The sequence below is a fragment of the Schistocerca americana genome, chromosome 2 (genome assembly GCF_021461395.2).
Source record: "Schistocerca americana isolate TAMUIC-IGC-003095 chromosome 2, iqSchAmer2.1, whole genome shotgun sequence".
NCBI classification, from domain to species: Eukaryota; Metazoa; Arthropoda; class Insecta; order Orthoptera; family Acrididae; genus Schistocerca; species Schistocerca americana.
The window spans coordinates 570,136,914-570,159,896 of NC_060120.1; the positions used below are offsets into that span (position 1 = coordinate 570,136,914).

A 22,983-nucleotide genomic window follows, 5' to 3' on the forward strand; every position below is an offset into this window, starting at 1 on the left:
TTTCTATATTTTCCTAATTAATTGCATTTCTCAAGATATTGCAACTCAATCCAGCTTCGTTCTATGCAACATTAGAATGAGTCTCGAAATGTTAAACACTTTACTTATATTGAAATTACGTTTCACACTTAGTTCCTCAGACACATTTCTTTTCTCACCACTTTCCTCCATGGAGGTGGTATCTCTGTACCAAGCTTAGCACAGGTGCAGGTCTTCGTTCCTTGATGCACCCACCACATTTTGTACAACACTACATACGTTTGGGTACACTGTCCTGTCTGCAAACATAATGTTACTCTTATCTTGCAGAATAAAAATTAAACCATCTGTTTGCATCTTCTTATTTTATCTTAGTCTCCTAAATACACATTTACATCATGCTCAGTATTTCTCTAACAGGGTTGCCACAGGTTCTGGAAACCAGGAAATTTAAAACAGATCAGGGAAATCAGGAAGAGAGGAAAAAAACTGTAAAAACTTTATTTTTGTCATAGTAAATGAAATGGTTTGTTTACTGAGGTGTCATGCATTGTCACTGGCTGGGTGCAGCTGAATATGTGCGCTGCTTCCCTACTCCCTCATTAGTACTGCTTCTCCCCTTCCTCCCACTCCCGTCAGCTTGCCGTCAGTGCTGCCACCTCTTCTTTCCGCTAGCCTAGCTGCTTCCAACGAGAGGCAGGGAGGCATGAGGAGTGGTTTGTTTGGATCTGATTTTCAAAGATTGTAGGTGCAGTGGCTGGAGAAGGCAGTCATGTGTGCACGAGTTATGTCTGAGTGATTGTGTGAATGCATGTGTGTGCACTCTCGTTTTCTGACAAAAGGTATAGCTAAAAATTTAGTTGTGAGAGAGTGATTATTTTTTTACATGCCTGCCTGCGTCTCAGCAATCATTATTATTATTGATTTTCAGAGTATTTGAACAAGTTATCTGTTGCATGGATTGAGCACCGTGGTCTCATTTCATCAGCATTCTGTCTGTGGCTTGTGAATAACTGGCCACACAAGTGGATTTCCATGACAGGCCAAAAGCGCAGACCATTTCTGCGGGTATCTGTAATGGATCGGGCCTGCCGATCTGAAGGCATTCAGTTCCCACTAATGTAGTGGCCCTGCCTGTCGGATTTAGTCTCACTGATCTGCCCGCAGGCTGGGTCTGTTTGTGTGTTGCGTAATGCAGCGGATTTTCATGGTTTATCCATGGTTCCAGGACTGCAGTGCTCCTGAACAGGCCAGAGGCCATGGGCGATGGGTTTCAGGGATTGTGACTCTGTCATTGCAAGTACTTTTGTTTGTTCTATTACATTTTGGCACTTCAAAAGTAGTTAATATGTTAGATAGTATGGACGGTAAGTTGGTGGCGGTTTGTACGCTATGTACTTAAATATCTCTTGAAAGTAAAATCACACAATACTGAAAAATAATACGTACAACACAATGGGTAATCACTGTCTATAACGAATATAGTAGAACCAATGTTTTATTGGCTGTCACCTGCAGTGTTAGTTTATGCTGTTCATCCCCGCCCTGTACACTTCTTTAGAGGCCCACTTTTTTCTGAGGTTATTTCTGAAATCAGTGAAGATATTTTAAAACTGTCTTGCAACCCCAAGGAAATGCCTATTTATGTCACCAAATGTGACTCGTTGTATTGAAATAAAATAATATCAATGGTCTTAATGAAACACACATACCATCTGACTTGCTTTCCCCATTTAGAAAAGTTCATTACAAAAGATGTTGATGTAGATTTTTGCTCGCATGAGGAAACACCATCTGCTTGCAATCCCCTTTTTTTCCCCCTCATTTGCACTAATGTTTCTTGTATCATGGCTGCAAAGGCAGATTGTCAACTTATGTCTTAACTTACCCTTGAGATCTCAAAATTTGTCAAGGAAAAATGCTAAAACTTGTCTGGAAATCGGGGAAATATCAGGGAATTTCACTTGGGGAAACTAGTAGCAGTCCTGTGTAAGTACTCATTTGTAGCAGTCTAGGCAGCAATACTAGTCATTAGGATACTCGTTATAAAAATATATCAGTGTGCCATAAACACTATTTTAGTAATCAAGTGAACATATTACAATTATTGTACTGTTTATGTTGGCACATCATCATTGTTGTTGTAATACTGATCGTTATCATGTCATAAATTACACTTATGATCAACTGTCTTGTCTTTCTTCCTCCATAAACTTGATGTCAGTAGCACTTTCCAAAACAGTTTCAAAGCAGTATACATCGGAAAGGAATAATTTGTCCTTATCTCTTTTGATTTTTGTTTGTTTATTTTTTTTGAAGTTGTAAGACATATATTTGCCATGGATATTTCTTTGCGGGGAAATGGTGGACATTAAAAATGATTGAAAAAAAAATAGTAAAAAAGAAAGTATGGGAAGTTAAGGCTTAAACTACTGGGAGCCATTCCTTTTGGAGAGAGCATAATTGCAGGCACATGTGTTTCAATGAGGGATTTGTAAGTAAGTATTGTATACCCACTTTATACAAAACAATATAAATTCATCTAATTAATAAATCTATGGAAATAATTCTCTCCAAATAAAATTAGTCATTGCAATGTATTTATCATTTTCTCATTGTTGATTCTAAATTTCTTTACCTATCATGTCACAATTTAGCTTTTAGTGTGGTGGCAGTAGTAGAACAATTTTAAAGGAAGATGCTTCTACAGTGCAAGGGCAGATAGATTGTAGTGCTTTGAGAATTTTGGAGTAAATTCTAGAACCACTTGGCCTTCCACCATTTCGAACACCCGATATTTTACAGGTTAGTGGGAGAAACGAATAATCCCTACTGTGCATTGCCCATTTATATGTGCAGGTCTAAAAACAGTTATGAGAAAGAGATGGACCCAGCGGCTGAATGGCGGCAGACAAGTGCTTGCTGTACAGTCCACAGAGTTTCCGTGTATGGATCGAAAAGATCAAGGAAAGTTTATGTAGTATTCTGTGCTCTTTAGTGTCTGTATTGGTTGTAAAAAGACTAATGGACAATTGAATATAGATTTCTATGTTCATTTATGTATTGGACTCGTTTGGGACTAGAGGCTCTTGAATTACTTAAAGTCTAGTCTACGAACGAAGCAAGACACATCTACACCGAGCGAGGTGGCGCAGTGGTTAGCACACTGGACTCGCATTTGGGAGGATGATGGTACAATCCCACATCCAGCCATCGTGACTTAGGTTTTCCGTGATTTCCGTAAATCGCTCCAGGCAAATGCCGGGATGGTACCTTTGAAAGGGCATGGCCGACTTCATTCCCCGCCCTTCTCTATTCCAATGAGACTGATGACCTCGCAGTTTAGTCTCTTCCCCCAAACAACCCCAAGACACATGTGTACTATTTGAGTGTGTGTGAGTGAGTCTAATGTTTAAGGAATAAGTTAGCTTGCAGAAGTTATTGTCTGTGGAAGTTGAAAATATATAGTGATTGAACTGAAAAGTATTTTACAAGTGCCGAAATTATTTCGAGGATAGAGAAGTATTTTAATAAATTCCTTTAACCAGCTATAGTATTTGGAGAAGCAGCTTTTGGGAGATCAACATAGCTGATTACCTAGAGAAGAGCATCAGCTACACACAACATGCAAGTTAACTGATTTGAGAGACGTGTGAGCCTTGCAACTCAATACCCCACTGTCTCTTGTCATCTGAAAAACGTTAGAAAATCACATATATAGAGGTGATTGCTATTATATGTTTTTGGAAATGGAGGAGTGGGTACAATAATTCATTTTACTGAAAGTGATTGGTAAAAGCTGACTTCCAGATATTTGTATCTTAAATCAGTGGTTGGGTTCTGCTGTGAAAACACTGATGGTGAAATGTCACCAGCACACTAAGCCTTATCAACTCTAATTTGATTAGTAACTCTTTCCATTAATGCTACTGTATCTTACTGTCTTTCCTTTTTTACCATCAGAATCAAACATTTCGAACAAATTGCTGTTATTTACTACATAAAAAGTAAAGTTATGTGCCTATAGTGGCTGGGAGACACGAAAGGGCAGGTTCAGCTGCCTAATTGGAATGGGTTTTCCTAACCTTTGCACCCACAGGCACCTTTTCTTCACAAAGTGTGAGGGTTATGTCCATCAGCGTATCTGTTAAGTGTTGGTGGCTGCATAGAGGAGCTTAACATCTCCATCCAATGAAAGGGCCACAATGAACAGTCATGGATATTAGTGCAAAGAATAGTGATCAAGGATATCATGCCTGCACCTCTCGTGTCACTCTGTTCTAGCAGCAAAGAGGAAAATTGTCAGCAGCATGAAGCATAACTGAATGGTCACTCATCCAATTACTGGCCAGTCCAGACAGTGCTGAACTTCGTTGATCTGACAGGAAAATGTTTTATCCACTTCGGCCCCTGGTATGTGATCAACACCATATCAGTTAGTTTTAAATTGTTTACAAAAATCATGTACATACGTTTCTCATCACTAAAGTTGTAGTTTTGTACCTAATTTTAATAGTTTCTCCCACATAGAAGTTCTCACCTGCATTAGAATTAAAATTACTTTCTGCCCTTAATCTTAAAATTTTTGATATAGTTCCAGTATTGTACACTAATAAATGAGGTGTAATTGCAGATAATTGTGTCTTTGTTTGAGCCTTTCATTTAAGTAGATTATTTACCCATTCCTCCAATCTTGTGAAAGTGGAAAATGAAATGGCTAATTCCTCTGAATCCTTATCTTATTCTAAAATATTAGCATCTGAAACTTGTTTTCATTCTGTATTTGAGTTACCAAGAATATTGCCTTTCCTCATTTTAATTAAATCAGAAGTTTGCCTTTTAAAGTAAGAAAAATTCTAAAATTGGCAACAAATGTTAAATTACATAAAAGATTTGTTCTACCTTTGCTCAGTACCTGTCTTTTTTCAGCTTTTAGATGTACTATAAATCGCCATAAACTGTTCACTAAAGTTGTCAGAATATCTTACAAATGGTCTCGATGTTTCTTATTAATACTGGTATATGAGGTGTGTTCAAAAAGAAACCGAACTTTTGAAATAGCGCGCCAATCTGATGAGAGAGCACACTGCGGCTACAGAGTGCACCTAGTGGCAGGTTTAGACAAGAGACTGCCATTTGCCTCATGTTGTTTGAACAATTAGCTAGCAGACCACAGCCGCTGAAGTAAGTATGTGTACAGCCCGCTCGTCAGATTAGTGCACTGAAGGAGCTCGAAGAACTTGGGAGTGTGAAATTCTGCTGAAAACTTGGCAAAACTTTCATAGACACATTTCAAATGCTTAGCCAAGCATACCGGGAGGACTGTATGTGTCATACACAGTCCTATGAGTGGTTTAAACGTTTCAACAGGGCAGAATGTCACTCCGTGATGATTTCAAGTCTGGACGTCCTTCCACATCAACAAATGATGGCCGTGTGGATTGTGTTCATGCTGTGATTTCACGGAAATCATCGTTCAACAGTTTGGGAAATTGCTGAGGAGTTGGACATCAGCGTAGGATCGTGCCATCAAATTTTGTGTGAAAAACTTGAGAAGCATTGTGTCAGTGCAAAATTTGTACCATATCCGTTGGCAGAAGATCAGAAACAGACCCATGTTGAAATGTGTGAGGAACTGCTTGCTGCTTTCAATGACAATGAAAACTTTCATAAGAATGTCATAACAGATGATGAGATGTGGGTTAACGGGTATGATACTGAAACGAAGATGCAGTCGTCACAGTGATCACCTCATGCAAAAAAGACGCACGAGTTGGCCAAAGATGAAGGTGATTTTGGTTGTATTTTTTGACTGCAAAGGCATTATCCAACATGAATTTGTGCCATGTTGTCAGATGGTAAACAAGAAAGTGTACCAGGGAATCCTAGTGCACATGAAGGATGCTGTGTGCAGGAAGAGGCCTGAACTGTGGGAAAACCAGAGTTGGATGTTGCATCATGACAATGCGCCAGCTCACATGTTACTACTTGTCTGCAGCTACCTAGCAAAACACCACATACCCATTGTGCCCCATCCACCATATTCTCCTGACCTAGCCCCAGCAGGCTTTTCCTGTTTCCTAAACTGAAAAACATGTTGAAAGGCCTTCATTTCCAAACAATAGAGGAGTTACAGGACAATGCGATAAGAAACCTGCGCACCATCCCACAAAATGTGTTCCAGCAGGCATTCCAAAACTGGAAAAAGCAGTGGGAACGGTGTATTGCAAGTAGAGGGGACTATCTTGAAGTGGACAGTGCTTAAAAAGTTGTACAATAAGCAATAAAGCTGATACAGCAAAAGTTGGGCTTCTTTTTGAACACGTCATATACACTCCTGGAAATTGAAATAAGAACACCGTGAATGACATTACGTATTTGCCAGATGAGTTCTTTTGCTTGCATGGCACAACACAGCAGTGGGTAGAGAACACAAAGAGAAGCCCAATAGCTGGGATACATTCCAGGCCAAAATGAAGAAAATGGTTAGTGGGAGTCTGCAGCAGGTCCACTCAGCAGAAGAGTAGTTGCAGAACAGAACCCAATGGAATGCAGTAACGACACAGTCTTAAATACAGAATGTTTTGGCCTCGAGCTGTATTAGAAATCGGAATATGACAGAAGATGGACACTGCAACATTCCGCTGTTCTTTACCATGATATTGTGTGGTGAAGTAAAGTGTGATCAGGAGCTAAGATTTAATGTTGTTTAATCTTGCTCACCTTGGTATTTCAGCACACTCACCAACCTCTTCTGGTTGAACTTCTGTTCTCGAAGTGCTGCAGTTACTGCCGGAAGTTAAGAGTACAGAATCCATCATCCAGATCTCAAAATCATCACAAAAAATTTGATAAGGATAGAGCCTGTTTTGTTTAACAGATTTCAGTTGAGTCCCTCTATAACCAGTTTCTCTCTTGACCCCAAGACGTCACAGGAATTGTCACAGGCGCTCTTCCTCTGTGGCACACATCATATCTCCAAGACGGCAATTGACAACACAGAATTAATTACCTGAGCAGCAGGTACTGCAAATGCAGTACAATGTTTATTGTTGTCTCAGCTTGCAAATGCGCTGTGTCCATCCATCTTATGATATATGCACATACATAAAACATACAACCAAACAGCAGATTATATATACATTACAAAACTAAATTTTTTGTATAGGGGATCATCATTCATCACTTCGAAAAATCTTGTGCAACACATCACTTCGCCAAAGTGATATGTTAATCTTCAGATACCTCACCTTAGACGAATGACATCATTATTACTGTGAAACATTAAAAAAATGGTAAATATTTGAAATTCAAAACTAGTTTTTACCTTCTCACAACAAGCATTACTAGCATTTGTCTCCTGGATGTACAGTCACTTTTGTGATTGCATCTCGTTTTAAATAAATATATTTAATCACATTTATTAACTGTGGAATGCTCCACATTAGATTGTAAACCGTGAATCATAGACATGTATTTGCCTCGACTCCATTTTGAGTAAGTTCTTAACCTTTCTACCAGGCACTCAGTCTTTTACTCTGGATATGGAATCTCAGATAACAGATATGTATTACACATATGGATCATTCAATAGTTTCCTTAAGACATTTCGTGGTTTTCTCATGTGCCCGCTTATTACTAGGCCCTACAGTCCAGGAGCCATTTAGCTGTATTGTCCATATGTCATGTAATTGAGTACATTTATTCCAGAATTCAGGCTTGTCTAGCCACATTCATAAATGTTTGGAAATCACTGGATGTGTGCTACATTGTATTACATACTATCACCGATAATTTATTATTATTATATATTTTTTTTATTATTTTTTAAAAGAGAGAGATTCCTCTAGGAGGAATATATGACACTATAAAACTCGGAGCTGTACTGGAATATTGGTTTGTGTAGTTGTTAAAAGAAACAATGCAATCTGTGTTATTTTGAAAGTTTCCTCATTAGATATCATCAGCATCCATAAACTGCCACCAAACCAGAGGAGTTACATGTTCTGAATATTAATGAGTATTTCTTGTCAGGCACTATGTAATCAGTTACACTTATCTTTTCAAACCTAATGGTATTCATACAAAACTCAGACACTTGTCTCCTTTTTATGGCATCTTTAAATTAGCGTATGGAACAGGTTAACCAACTTAGCTAAATTCATCTACTTAGCTACTTGGGAGGAACCTTGAAAGTAACGGTATTAACTTGTATAGGAGCCATCAGGATCCACCTCTTTCCACAGAGATTTCTCTACACAATCATTTAATTATCCAAATCTGTATTGCCCCATTATGTACCATCTTTTTTCACTCAGGAGTGGGTCATCCTTTTGCTCTAGACCCACCTATCCTTTCTATCTCACCATACATACATACATACATAGTACAGTACAGTATCTTGTTGACAGCGTGTGCAACTCTACCTCCTCATTTTATGCGTATATATTGAGGTACTTACTACTACTGTAGCCCATATTCATACCTGTTTTTAAACTGTCTTGTCTCCTGTACTTTCTTTACTCCGTAGTACATATTCACTTCTGTAACTCGGAATGTTCTCCTGTTGTATCTTTCAACAAATGCTCTCGTGTTACATTGTGCAACAGTCATATTTGGATGTTAATCCGTCATTTTTACACTTCATAGCTAAGGGTACTATCCTCTCCTTGATTATCCCCCATCAAAAGTGAGAGGGCTAACATCCAGCTCCACACAGAAAAAGAAAGCACTCCTGTAGGTTCTGCAGTGTCTTTGCCGTGTAAAGCTTGTTGATAACTATTGTTTGCCACATACTAATTCAGAACTGTTAGCTGTAAAGGAATGTTTCTTAAGACACACATTCTTTGATCAAAGCTACACTGATGAGCCAAAACATGACCACCTACTTAAATGCATGTTGGTCCACTTCTGGAACACAATCCAGCAGTGATCCCAAGTGCCATGAATCGACAAGTACTTGATAGTTCCCCAGAGATCTGTGGCACCAGATGCCTACGCACAGGTCACACTCTTCCCGTAATTTAAGGATGGTTGTTTTGTGGATGTGGAACTGGCACCTGATAGCATCCCAGTTGGGTTTCATTGGTTCAGGTATGCTTAATCTGATGGCCAAGACATCAATGTGAGTTCACTATCATGCTCCTCAAACCACTGCAGCATGATTTTGGCGTTGTGGTACTAACAGTTATCCTGATGGAAGATGCCATCGCTGTTGAAGATGCCAAGCATAAGAGGTTACAGGTGGTCCTAATAATGTTCACGTCATCCACTGCTGTCACAGTGTCTTCAATTACTGCCTCAGGCCACATGGAAACCTAGGTAAATGTTCTTCATAACATAATACTGCTCCCACCTGCATGTGGCCGTGGCACGTTGCATGTGTCAAGCAGCCATTTGCCTGGATGACAGTGTATCTAGACATGACCATCAACCTGGTTTAACAATAAATGAGATTCATCTGACCAGATAACAAAATTCCATTGATCCACGCTACAATCTCAATGATCCCGTGCCCACTGTAATCGTAATTGATGATGTTGCTGGGTCAATATGCTGAATCATGTGCTCCAAAAGACTTGTGCCTGCGCCATTACTGTACTGATTCATTAGATCTGTCACAGATCACCACCTGTCCTGCTTTAGAGAATGGGCAAGCCTCTGATCCCAGTGTTCTCTGATGACGTACAGATGCCCAACTTCTTGTTGCCTACTAGCATTCAGCAACAACTTTCCATACATGCTCACAGTAGTAGCATGTGAACGGCTGACCAGCTTCGCTGTTTCAGAGATGATTGCTTCCAGGCACTGGACCACAATCTGTCTTTTGTCAAAGTTGCATAAGTCAGCTCAAAGTCACTTTTAAGTCAGCAGATTTCTGCATGTGCGCCACTTATCGCTAGAATCGTTCCCCATTCATCTCTGCGCCACTCATATACTTCTCCTATCACATCACATGCCCTCAGTGCCACCAGGTAGCATCCAACATTGTGGTAAATTAGGGCCAGATGTGCGGTGAACCAAGGACATGTTGTAGCACCAGTTCCCACCTGCAAAGTTCTGAGAACCTGGGGTCTGGATAAGAATCGAGATTGCACATATGATGAAACAGTCACCGAGGTCACAGCTGTCACCCTCTGTCTTTGCCCATCACAGCTGTCACCCTCTGTCTTTGCCCACTCATCCTAACTGATAACTTGGTGGTAGTCATGCCAATGTAAAAGGCTGAACAGTGTTTACATAAAATCTGGTAAATGACTATCTTTTTACCTGTGGCTCGTCATTTGATAGTATATGTATTGCCACTTACAGTGGTGGTATAAAGCATGATGGGAGGGTGTATAGGGCACGTTTTACAGCAGGGGCTGTCAGAGAGGGAGGAGCCATAGGATAGGGAAATGTATGCGGGAGGAGTGTACCATTTATTATTGCAGATGTGATTGTGATCTATGTATTTTTTTCTTCACCAAATGTGATCCAATAGCTCTTTGGGATTAAAGGGAAGTATTCAAAAAATTCCATTTCATCTGTGCTTTGCATTCAAAGGCTCAATCACATTTGTGTTAATAACATCATTACTAATTATACTGTGTTTAATTAATCTGACAAGTTCCTCCCAATGTATAATCACCACATTCTTTGTTTAATGTATCAAAACCTTTTATAACCTTCAACTATTGACCACCCCTTATACCCTTCATGGAAAAAATCTACATCTCAGAGCTTTAAATGGCCCTTTTCTATCAATCGTCTAAATATTTAGTTCTTGTTGAAGGCCACAGAGTGTATTTCTTTTAAGTTCCCAGACTATTATTATATCATCTTAAGTCGAGAAGCTCAAATGCTGTTGTTGGTTGGTGGTGGTGTGTGTGTGTGTGTGTGTGTGTGTGTGTGTGTGTGCGTGCGTGCGTGCGTGCGTGTGTTTTACTAGGAGACCAGTACTACCACTTAAATTTTTCCTGGAAATCATTTGAGGGCATAACTTCTTCAGCAGGAGCAGTTTCCCACTCTGCAATGTCACCCTCTAAATAACTTAATGTGAAATCAATCCTCCTAGAATCATCCCATTTCTTTGGTAGTGTGTTCATACATGATCTTAAAAAACATGAGGTGAGCCTCCCCCATGTGGCTTATATTTAGTAAATTGTTTGGCTACACTAATTTTGTTTCCTAGCTGCAATTCCTTGATTAGCTTGGTTGACAGTCCACTATTGGCACAGATCGTCCTTTTTAGTCTTAGTTAACTCACCCCAAATTTTCTGTATTTCTTTCTGTTTTATGTACCTCTATATTAGAATGAAGTGCACTTACAGACAGTTCAGTCTCTTATCCTACTTTATCATCAACTAGGTCCACTACACACGCTCTTCCAAAGTAGAAACTGAAGAGCCTGGAATCACGGCTACATCCAAATCATTACTTTGTTCCAATGCTCTCAGTATTAAATAAATCCCTGAGATACGATTGTGTATTGTTTTAAATTCCTGCTCATTTAATTTTTTTAATTGATCAGGTCCTTGTTTATATATCTAAATTGTTTATTCACTTCATGTTGAACTAAAGTGCACTGTTTCCATATTTCCAAATTTGTTTCATGTGTCAAGGTGGAAAGTTTTGTCTGTAACTGAGAGATACTATCCTCCACTTCTGGCTTTTCCCTAATTAATTCATTGATATGCTGTTCTAATTCTGTAATTGTCATTTTTATTTCAGTCTTTAATTCAGTTTTAATATATTCTAGTGTTCTATTTGTTTTTGTGTCGTGTTTATTGTTTTTATCTCCTTTTTATATCATTAGCCATTTGTTCACTAAATACATGAAACCAAGCCAGGAAATCTGAATCCACTTTTCTCGTTACCCCTGGTGTGCAATGCGTACAGTAACATGTGTCCAATTGGTCTCAGATTAATATTGTAACAAGGCTAGGTACACCACTGTAGTACACCCACAAATTCTGCTTACAAAATCACTTGCAGTTTACCAACACCCCCCCCCCCCCCCCAAAAAAAATAAAATAAAATAAAATAAATTATGCTGACAAGGAGCTAGATTGGTGTGTAGGCCACTGAAAGTGGATTTGCCATAGCTGCTGCTGCTGTGGATTGATGTGCTGTAACTGCAGTCCGCTGCTGTTGATGTAGACTGCTCTTGAAATTCATACAACTGAAGTCCTCCATATCCTTCATAGTTGTAGTCGTAATCTTCAGAGTTATGGAACAGTTTTTTCTTCTCCGTTGTAATTGCAGTCGAAGGATTTAATAATTGTTCAACAACTGCCAAAACTTCATCAAGATTCTTTATTCGCAACAGTTGATTTTGCACTTCAGCCGAAACTTAGCTGTTGGTCTTTGTTACTATTGACTACAAATATTGACTCCTGCAAAACTGCATACTTAATATTTGCAAATGCTCTTTAAAATTTAAAATTTCTGTTTGCTTTTCTTGTTCTTCATAAAATTGATTTACTCCCAGCCGTATTTGCTCTGGGTCCTGTCATGGTCACCGCAAGCGATGTCCCACTGGTTCTTTACCATATCAGGTGGTGGAGTACAGTCTGATCAGAAGCTAAGACTTCGTGTTATTTAATATTGCTCACCTAGGTATTTCAGCACACTTGCCAACCTCTTCTGTTCGAACTTCTTTTCTCAAAGTGCTGCAGTTACTGCTGGAAGTTAAGGGTACAAATCCAACATACATCTCTCAAAATAAATGTGAGGTTTCTAATTAAGAAAATCTTGTATATTTTACTCTTGTTTACAATAACTGTCTGTTACAAAGTTGTCACATTATTCGGAACATCGCAAAAATATTGATAAGGACAGAATCCTGAAATGGTCTTTCGTGTTTAACAGATTTCAATTGTGTCCCTGTATAACCAGTTCTTGATTTAATTTTCTCATTTTGAGGGAACTGAAGAGTGGTGTGTTTAATTGTTAAAAAAATCATTCAGCAGCCAAGATCACATAAAATATTTTTTTATTGAAGATATCCGGCTTCAACGAACTATGTTGTAATCTTCAGGTCTTAAAATCTCTTGTTGTAAAACACGTTCATTTTATGCTGTCATTGCCCACAAACGAACTGTCTTAAAAAAAATATTTTATGCTATCTTAGCTGTTCAATGGTTTTTCTGTGGCACACACCATATCTCCCAGGCAGGAACTGGGAATGTCTTATAAATCGCTCAACCAACGGATACTGCGAACGGGTTACGATATTTATCGTCATCACAGCTGGCAAATATGCTGCATCCTTCCATCCCATGATACATGTGCTTAAATAAAACGTACGTCCAAATGGTAGATTATCTAATACATTGTGAAAATAAACTTTTTAAAGTGGTGAACATCATACATCGGTCCAAAAAACGATTGTGCAACACATCACTTCACCAAAGTGATATGTTACATTACAAACACACACTGTCTGTCTTTCAAGTAATCCATTGATGGAATGCAGCAGCATGCATAAAATCTGTCACCACTGCATTAAATGACATTTCTTCTGATCAGAGGGGAGGTCCAGCATGCTGAAAACTATAGAAGCCTTAAAGGATGAGGAACTGACCGAAGGAGAATTCCAGTTACTAAAAGGAATATTGTATATGGGAAATGAGAACCAGTGAGGCAGAATTGTTTGCTTCCATGCATCCATGGTCAGCTATCATAAGTATTTCCATGATACTTCAACATCTGGGATTCTGAAGACTAGACATAATAAGACATAGGTGTCACAGACCAGGTCTCTAATGATACGTTAAGCATTACATGAGCCACTGTAAGGAATGCTTAAGACAGCAGCATACGCTGCAATTATCTCTAGGGCATATGGAACCAATTCCACCTGCAGCATTGCCATTCCACGAAATTGGAAACACCACCTTGGAGAAGTTCCCGATGTCAGCAACTGAGAATTGATGGATAATAGTCTGCAATGACTACCTCACTTACTATGCAATCACAAAAGCTGTGCCGACTACTGAAGCTCCAGAAATTGCAGGGTTTCTTGTAAAAGACATCATTTTGAAGCACAGAGCACCCTGTATCATCACCTTGATTATGTAAAAATTCTTCTGTTGAGACCAGTGTCAGAAGTAATTTCGAATTGTGATCTCACCTGTATGATGACCACTGCCTACCAACCAAGGATAAATATTCACAAAATGTGTTGATAAGAAGCTGGCAATATGCTCTCAGTGTACAAGGAATTGCTGAAAAGTAATGCCTCCAAATTTTCTATTCTGTTATCAGTATCGGTTGAGGTATGATATGTTGTGCATATTACTCGGTTAACTTTCCCCCTTTGCTGCCACAATTTGTAAGCTTCTGCCACTAGAGAGCTCCAAATTACAGCGTGTAACAAGGTGGTGTGTAACGTAACTGTGTTGGTTTAATAAAGTTTGTAACAGCAGAAAATGTGACTCTAACTGCAATCTATAGAAGAATGAAAGCTGTGTACAGTGATGATTGTGCCAGTATAAGTAATTTAAGACCTTCAGTTGTTCATGTTTGTAATGAAGGAAAGTGGCTAACCTCAACGTCAGCGACAGAGTTCGGAGTAGATAACCATGTGCAGCTACCAATAAGACTCACTCTTACCAGGTTAATGAACTCCTCAGAGAAAGTCACCATGTAACACACATACAGCTCTCTGGTAAGTATGGCATATCGCAAAGCTATTACAGGCCATCATTGCAGAACTGTGCTACAGAAATCTGTAATCACAGTGGCTGCCTTGAATGTTCACTTCTGATATGAATCAGAGGAGGCTGCACATCTGGCAATAATTTCTTTTGCATTTTGAGTGTGAGGTTGATGGGTTCCTTAACAACATTGTGAAAGCTGGGTTCACCATTTTGACCCTGAAAACAAAATAGCACCATAGGAGTTTCATTCCAAAGAATCTGACACTAAAAAAGTTCAAGACCATGCCATCAGTATACAGTGTTCTGGAATGTTCAAGGTGTGGTGCATATGGAATTCGTGTGCCACCATAAACTTTGCAAGTTACTGCAAGACCCTCAGAAAACTGAAACCATTAATTCAGAGAGTTCACCACACATGGAGCACACTCTCCTTCAGCATGACAACGCCAAACTACAAACGAGTGCTCTGACATCTGCGACCTTCCGACACTTTGGGTTGACTGTCATCTATCATCCTCCCTACAGTCTAGACTTTGACCCATCTGATTTTCATGTTTCCAAAACTTTAAGAACTTCGCTTTGATAGTGATGAAGTGGTACAAGCAGGGTTGAGGCCATGGCTCCATCAACAAAGCCAAAATTTCTACAGTGACTGATTAACAAACTGGCCTGTTGTTTAGAGAAATGTATTTGTTGCCAGGATGACTATGTTGAGAAATAAATATGTAGACATGAAGAATAAATATGTAGAATGTTAATAACGTTGGTTTTATTTAACAAGCTTTAAAAAATTCTGAGGCATTACTTTTCAGCACACCCTCGTATGTTGATGTTGAACAGAGACATTGGAGTAGAATACTGCCCATCATGATGTTCACGTATAGCACAGCAAAGCAAGGCACTACAGGGTGCCCTCTTTTATCTCCACTCCACGGTCTTCAGACCGAAACAACTGTTCCCATTTCAGTCAGACCATACTCGGGATTAATACATGAAACATCTAATCAGCAGAACTGAAGAAGCGAAGACAACTGACCCGGACACAGTCCATGGGTACCCAAGAGAAGGACTAAAAGCACTGTAACAGCAAGCACTGATCAGTGAGATACAGCTTGGGAGTTTTTATGCCTGTACAAAAAGTGGAACTGTTTTAGAGGTTAGTGAAACACTTCTTAAGGCCATATTGTATCTTTTGCTGCTTGTTGGACATCACGGTATGAACTCAAGAAATATGAGATTCAACAAGAAGACTAAAGTGCAGACCTGTCATCCATATCCTCCATATGAAGCTCCAGTACAATCCTGAGGCACATATAAATGGGACTTTTTGTTCAAGGAAAATGAGAGCGGCTATGTGAAGAGGATGTGACAACACAATTTGAACAGCAGGATCTTCCAGCATTGCTATATAGAGGACCACTGATAAGATCTACATCTAGGTAGTTGGCTCAACTGAGGATTTATGAAATAGCGGGTTGCTGTCTTTTCAGGAAAAGGGGCAATGCAGCAAGCTGTGGTGTATGAAAACTGGAGTAGCAGTTAGTGTAGCTAGCTGGCACACTGTGTGTGGTTAGTTCAAATCTGAACACATAAGCAGATATATCTTACATAGTATTTATCATTTCTAGGAGATTCTTGAAATTCTTATATTTGTGATCTTTGCATATTCTGCAGTATCCATTGTTTGCATAAGTAGCAGCGCACTCCATCCAGGAAACAGTTCTGTTGTGTCTGTACATTAGTGTTTGTAATAAACATACTTTCAGTGCCAAGTGTTTTGCTACATTGATGAGCCTGCTTTCGGATTTGGACTGGCTTCTGGTCACAATATGAGAACATTGTTCTTTGCATTGGGAAATGGCACATTGTAATTTTTCCTAGATATTAGCAGATGTAAAATTTGTTTCTTACAATTGTTTCTTTTGTAGTTGAGGAAAGAGCTCTGTGAAATCTGGTTCTCACCCGAAATCATTTGTTAAGCTTCTTTATCTTCAGCAGCGTTTGACTGTGTTATGGTACTGTTTTCATGTTGTTTGTCTTAGTGTTCCAGGTAGTTGTTGCTTCTATTTTCTGTTACATTTCATTGTATAATATTTTTTTCCAAGAAATAAATTTGTGTACATATTTTTGTAGATTTCGTAGTACTGACAAAGGCACAAATAGTAACAAATGGTGACACAAATACTCTTCTCCAGTGATAGTTTCCTCCAATTGACAAAAGATAGGAATGGGTGGGGAAAACGAGACCTCCATAAATTAGGGGAGAGTCAGCTAGAGCACAAGCCCATTGTATCCATCGTGTCTGGATAAGGGGAAACGGTAGTGAAATGCTTATGAGGTAAGGACGGACAGAGAACAAACAGAGATAATACAGGTGAGAGGTTGGTTGAAATGAAGTATATGTAGAACAAATTTCCACTCATTGGGTTCCGAGCTATTTTTACTGGTCTTGAGCACACACAGCTGTTGAAATCCTATGTGCAACTATCTGGACCATCTGATAGTGGCATGCATTAGCTGATGTGAGACATCTCATCTCTTTGAAGATACTAGACTTCCCAATGGCTGAAGGGTGCAAGACAAGTTTTGTGGCAGGGCAATGCTAAAGATATGAATCCTGTGAATTGAAGATCAGTTGAGGCCATTACAGAAGATGCCAAGTGTTGGGGACATTTTTAATTTCATAATATGAATTAAAGTTTGCTTTATATAGACATGCACCTTTTTACCTCTCATAGTTTCCAAATTTTCTTGTTAAAATTTAAATTATTTGTATTATTTATATTTCATTACGCATGAGCAGTCGTAAGACACACTGGATAGATAAAGCTTAAAACTGTAGTGTAACACTATGTGAGTCTTAGAAAACAGCAATAATATTCAAAAATGTGCAAATTCACATAAAATTTAATTGTTCGGTCATGTGATATTTGAAGAGTAGAGGAAGAGTATATGGTTTGTCCACTTTTTTCCAAAAATGAGTTATGTATGTAATGAGATGTAGGACAATGTGTTATTTAAAACTGTTAATCGACCATTGCAATAGTATGAATAGTTCACATTCTATAACCCATTTTAAATTAGGCATGCAGGGAAAGAATGTGCTAATGTGTCTCACTACGAGGAATATATGTTGTGTATTAAGTTTTGGTTTCCTTATGGGTTGTTAACTAAGTTAGTGTTTTGAGGTAATAAATGCCGAAGAAAGATCAAATATTATATGAGAATTCAGTGATATGGTAAACTGGAATGAACAATCATTGTATCTGACAGGCCTCATTACAATACTTCAACGTCACAGAAGGCGATCAAGGAAGAATGAAGATGAAGCACAGCTTCAAAAGTGTAATTTCAACCACAGAGTAAGAGTGAAAAATGATGACACTGTACATGAAATTCCAGATGCAGCTGAGCAGTACATGAAGCAAAAAGGCAGTGATTAATGAGAATTCAGAAATTTCTGAAACTGTAAGGAGTAAGTGTGGAAATAGTCCAAGGAAGGAAGTAGTCCAATTAAGGAAGAAGTAGAAATGGCAGTTTATCATCACATTCATTCATTTAAGGGGACACCAAGTCATTAAAGCAATACTAGACCAAGAAGTTGCATTTCCCTAGGAATTTTGGGTGAAAAAAATTCCTTGAAATGTTACAGGAAAAATATTCAGATTTTGTCATTTCATATGAAATGCATAGAACAGTGTTCAATGCTAAATTCAGTGTAGCTTTTGGGTATCCAAGGAATGACACATGGTCAAACTGCAATAAATATTCTATTGAGATGAAAGTGCTGAACGCATTGTGATCTGAAAATTTAGGTGATGATATGAAGAAACAACTCTTGAAAAAATCTTCAAGATCACCATTGACCGGAAACTTCACAAAGTCAAAGCTGAAGCATTTTATTCCAGAAAGAGAAGTGCTTGTTTAAGAAGCCAAGTCTTATGAAAGAGAAGCATCCTGCATGAACTACGAAAAAGGTATGCGTACCAAACAGAAGTACGAATGATGTCTATTACAAAGGCAGTTGTCTGTTTACTCATTCAGTATTTATCAGCTTTCGTTTGCAACATCAGTGTTCTATTCTTATATTGAAGATATTGGAAGAAAAGGCCCCAATGAAGGCGTTTACTTTTTAAATTGCTTTGTGACAGAATTGTTGTACAAGAAAGTCAAGGTTCTGAAGTTTTTTTGTGATTCGTGTTCAGGCCAGAACAAGAATTACGCTGTGCTAAGATATCTTAATAATCTTGTGAGTGAACTGAAACTTTTGTAGACGCTCTTTCATGGAGTGTGATAAGAATATGGGACTGATTAATGCATTATCGTTAGCAGAACTGCGAATGGATTGGGTGCGGATCATGTTTGAAGTTCAGTGTAAGTCTAAGTCTTGTGATGTTGTGGTGGTCAGTCAATATGTGATACAAAATTGGGGATAATTTCTCAAGCATAAATATTCGAGGAAATGGCCTTTCCAAACAAGGCCCATCAGAGAACTAGTCATTACAAAAACCATCCCCACCTCATTCAGCATCAAGAAGCTTATAATTGAGCTTGGATTTTATTGGTGCTGAGAGTTTCACAGCTACTTTGAGAGCAACATTCTGGAGAATATCCATCCCCTGCTTGCAGAGATAAAATATAAAAAATATAATAAAACAATATTTTAGAATAATTTTATATGATGATGATGATTTGTCTTTACGGGCCCTCTGACATCATCTAAAGAAAAGTATCAGTACCTCCAGGTTTTGAAAGAGTATTGCAGACAAGAAGCTAGAGTGTTTTACACAAGTCATTTGCACAAGGCTGAGAACTGTATGTTGAGACAAAGTAATTATATTTTATTCTTATTACCACCATATCACATGAAGTTAAAATAGCAAAGAGAAACTATTTACCAAGGAGTTCCTTTAGTGTTTCGAACTTTTTTCCATTACAAAATAATCTGAAACACATGACACTGCTTTAAATATTACACCAGTGAAACTACAATTTAAATATTTGAGGAATCAATTTATATTAAATTTATGTATATAACATATCCTTCCAAATGACTTTTACATTCATTAATTTTGCCCATAAGTATCCATGAAATTCGGTTTCTAACTTTTAAGTTGCTCTCCTGAACAATTTTATAATGTGGACAAATCACGTTCTTTTCCTGATGAGAAGGAAAGAAAAATAAAGCAAATCCATATGCTGAAAGCAAATAAAGAAAAAATAAATATTACAGATCTAATAATTGTAGCCAATGTGGCATTTGTTTAGATTAACAAGACATTTGTTTTGATTAACAAGAAGAAGAAACACTAAACACACTGTAGTGTTAAACTTTGATATCTAGTATTTTTAATCATATCTCTGTTCTTTCTATTGACAGGCAAAAATACCTTGTTCAAATAACTGCAGATGCATTGGTTGTCGCAATGTAGAAGAAAGTTGTGACAAAAAGTCATTGAGAGATTTGGCAGATGCTGCAGAAGTTCGTGTACAGCAGCAGACAGCCGTCAAGAACAAACTGTCAGCACATATACAGGATATTGCGCGTCCTCAGGCATCAACACCGTCTGGCTCTAGGTATATCCAATATCTGAATCATATCAGGATTTATTAATGGTCTTGACAAAAGATAAATACAGTGTACTCCAGATTTATTCATGTATGGATCATTCATGCAAACCCCCCCCCCCCCCCCCGTCTCTCTCTCTCTCTCTCTCTCTCTCTCTCTCTCTCTCTCTCTCTCTCTCTCTCTCTCTCACTCTTTCTTTTTTAAAAAGAATACGTATCATGCACATGGGGACTGGGAGTGCGGGTTGCCGGGAAGACGACTGCCCGAGTGTGTGCTGATGTCGGTCACCGACACTGCCACTACCATCCATCCAGTAGACATTGTGCTGAATGCATGTTTGATTTTTCATGCATCTTCTCCCTGACATTACCCCACATAATTGGGAGTATACTGTACTTCAAATAGCATCTATAAACATGTTTAATACCTGGGAAATGAAAAAAATGTGTGTGCGTGTGTGCGTGTGTGTGTGTGTAGTGTTTTAATTTGCACATCTGTTAGTGTGCTGATTTTGAACACGCATTTTCAGGCATGCATTCAACTTCATGACCCAAGATGTTATACATGCAACATGTCAGTGTATGTTAGCCCAAGCAGAAGATTCTGAGCGCAGTAATAATTCAGAGACTCAAGCAGAGAGACTGATTTTGGAAGAGTTTGGTCGCTGCCTAGTCCAGATCATAGAATGTGCCAGTAAGACGGAAGGTATGGGCTAAGAAAATTACTAAGAACTTTTTGGGAATTCCAGGTTGGAATATCAACAGTTAAAAAAGGATAGGTGGCTACTCACCATAAAGATAACACAATGAGTTGCAGACAAGCACAGTGAAAAGACTGTTGCACACTAAGCTTTCAGCCAAAACACACACACACACACACACACACACACACACACATATTCACATGAGCAGGCATACCTCACATGCACATGACAGCTATCTCCAGCCACTCTAGCCAGACTGCAATCGTTGCATTGAACTAAAGCAGCAATCAGGAATGTGGCAGGGAAGGGGAGTGATAGCAGAGTATGAGTGGGGAAAGAGAAGAGTGCTGTCTGGTGGAGGGAGCAGGGACTAAAAGGTGGCAAGACAAGGCTGCCAGGGGCAGTGTCGGGAGGTTGTGGGGAGCAGTAAAGGAGAGGAGCAAAGGAATGAAAAGATTGGTGGATGCGTTGTCAGAGAGCAGCCGCAATCAGGGTGAGGGGACATGAATTGGGGGGAGGATAAAGGACAGAGGAAGAGGAAACTGAGTGGAGGGTTGGAGGCAGTAGAGTTTCATATGTTGTCCCAGCCTCAACCTATGATAAACTGCGCCTCTGTACCCTCCACTCAACAGTTTCTATGCCCCTCTGTCCTACAACCACCTCTGAATTCACATCTCCTCACCCTCATTGTGCTTCTTTGCTCACTCTCAGCCAATGCACACATCACCTTTTTCCACTCTCTGCTCCTCCTATTCTTCTCCTCTCCCCTCCTCTCCTCCCCTCCCCTCCCCTTTTCCTCTCCTCCCCTCCCCTTTTCCTCTCCTCCCCTCCCCTTTTCCTCCCCTCCCCTCCCCTTTTCCTCTCCTCCCCTCCCCTCCCCTCCCCTTTTCCTCCCCTCCCCTCCCCTCACCTTTTCCTCTCCTCCCCTCCCCTCACCTTTTCCTCTCCTCCCCTCCCCTCACCTTTTCCTCTCCTCCCCTCACCTTTTCCTCTCCTCTCCTCCCCTCCCCTCCCCTCACCTTTTCCTCTCCTCCCCTCCCCTCCCCTTTTCCTCTCCTCCCCTCCCCTCCCCTTTTCCTCCCCTCCCCTCCCCTTTTCCTCTCCTCCCCTCCCCTCCCCTTTTCCTCTCCTCCCCTCCCCTCCCCTTTTTCTCTCCTCTCCTCCCCTCCCCTTTTCCTCTCCACCTTCCCCTCCCCTTTTCCTCTCCTCTCCTCCCCTCCCCTCCCCTTTTCCTCTCCTCTCCTCCCCTCCCCTTTTCCTCTCCTCTCCTCGCCTCCCCTCCCCTCCCCTCCCCTTTTCCTCTCCTCTCCTCTCCTCTCCTCCCCTCCCCTCCCCTCCCCTTTTCCTCTCCTCTCCTCTCCTCCCCTTTTCCTCCCCTCCCCTCCCCTTTTCCTCTCCTCCCCTCCCCTCCCCTTTTCCTCCCCTCCCCACCCCTTTTCCTCTCCTCCCCTCCCCTCCCCTTTTCCTCTCCTCTCATCTCCTTCCCTCCCCTCTCTTCTCATCTCATCTCCTGCTCCTTCCCTCCCCTCTCCTGCTCCTTCCCTCCCCTCCCCTCTCCTGCTCCTTCCCCCCCTCCCCTCTCCTGCTCCTTCCCTCCCCTCCCCTCCCCTCTCCTCTCCTGCTCCTTCCCTCCCCTCCCCTCTCCTCTCCTGCTCCTTCCCTCCCCTCCCCTCTCCTGCTCCTTCCCTCCCCTCCCCTCCCCTCTCCTGCTCCTTCCCTCCCCTCCCCTCTCCTGCTCCTTCCCTCCCCTCCCCTCTCCTGCTCCTTCCCTCCCCTCTCCTGCTCCTTCCCTCCCCTCCCCTCTCCTGCTCCTTCCCTCCCCTCCCCTCTCCTGCTCCTCCCCTCCCCTCTCCTGCTCCTCCCTCCCCTCCCCTCTCCTGCTCCTTCCTCCCCTCCCCTCCCCTCTCCTGCTCCTTCCTCCCCTCCCCTCCCCTCTCCTGCTCCTCCCCTCCCCTCTCCTGCTCCTCCCCTCCCCTCTCCTGCTCCTCCCCTCCCCTCTCCTGCTCCTCCCCTCCCCTCTCCTGCTCCTCCCCTCCCCTCTCCTGCACCTCCCCTCCCCTCTCCTGCTCCTCCCCTCCCCTCTCCTG

At 40.5% G+C, this 22,983-nt stretch overlaps 1 protein-coding gene across 1 annotated transcript in view; it reads left to right on the plus strand.

The window, feature by feature from the left end:
• Positions 1–22,983, plus strand: part of LOC124593801 (protein lin-54 homolog) — a 276,607-nt gene that overhangs the window by 233,078 nt on the left and 20,546 nt on the right. Inside the window, exons 10-11 of the mRNA XM_047132149.1 lie at positions 20,005–20,201; positions 20,723–20,898. Of these exons, the coding sequence (XP_046988105.1) occupies positions 20,005–20,201; positions 20,723–20,898 (373 nt within the window). The remainder of the gene's footprint in view (positions 1–20,004; positions 20,202–20,722; positions 20,899–22,983) is intronic.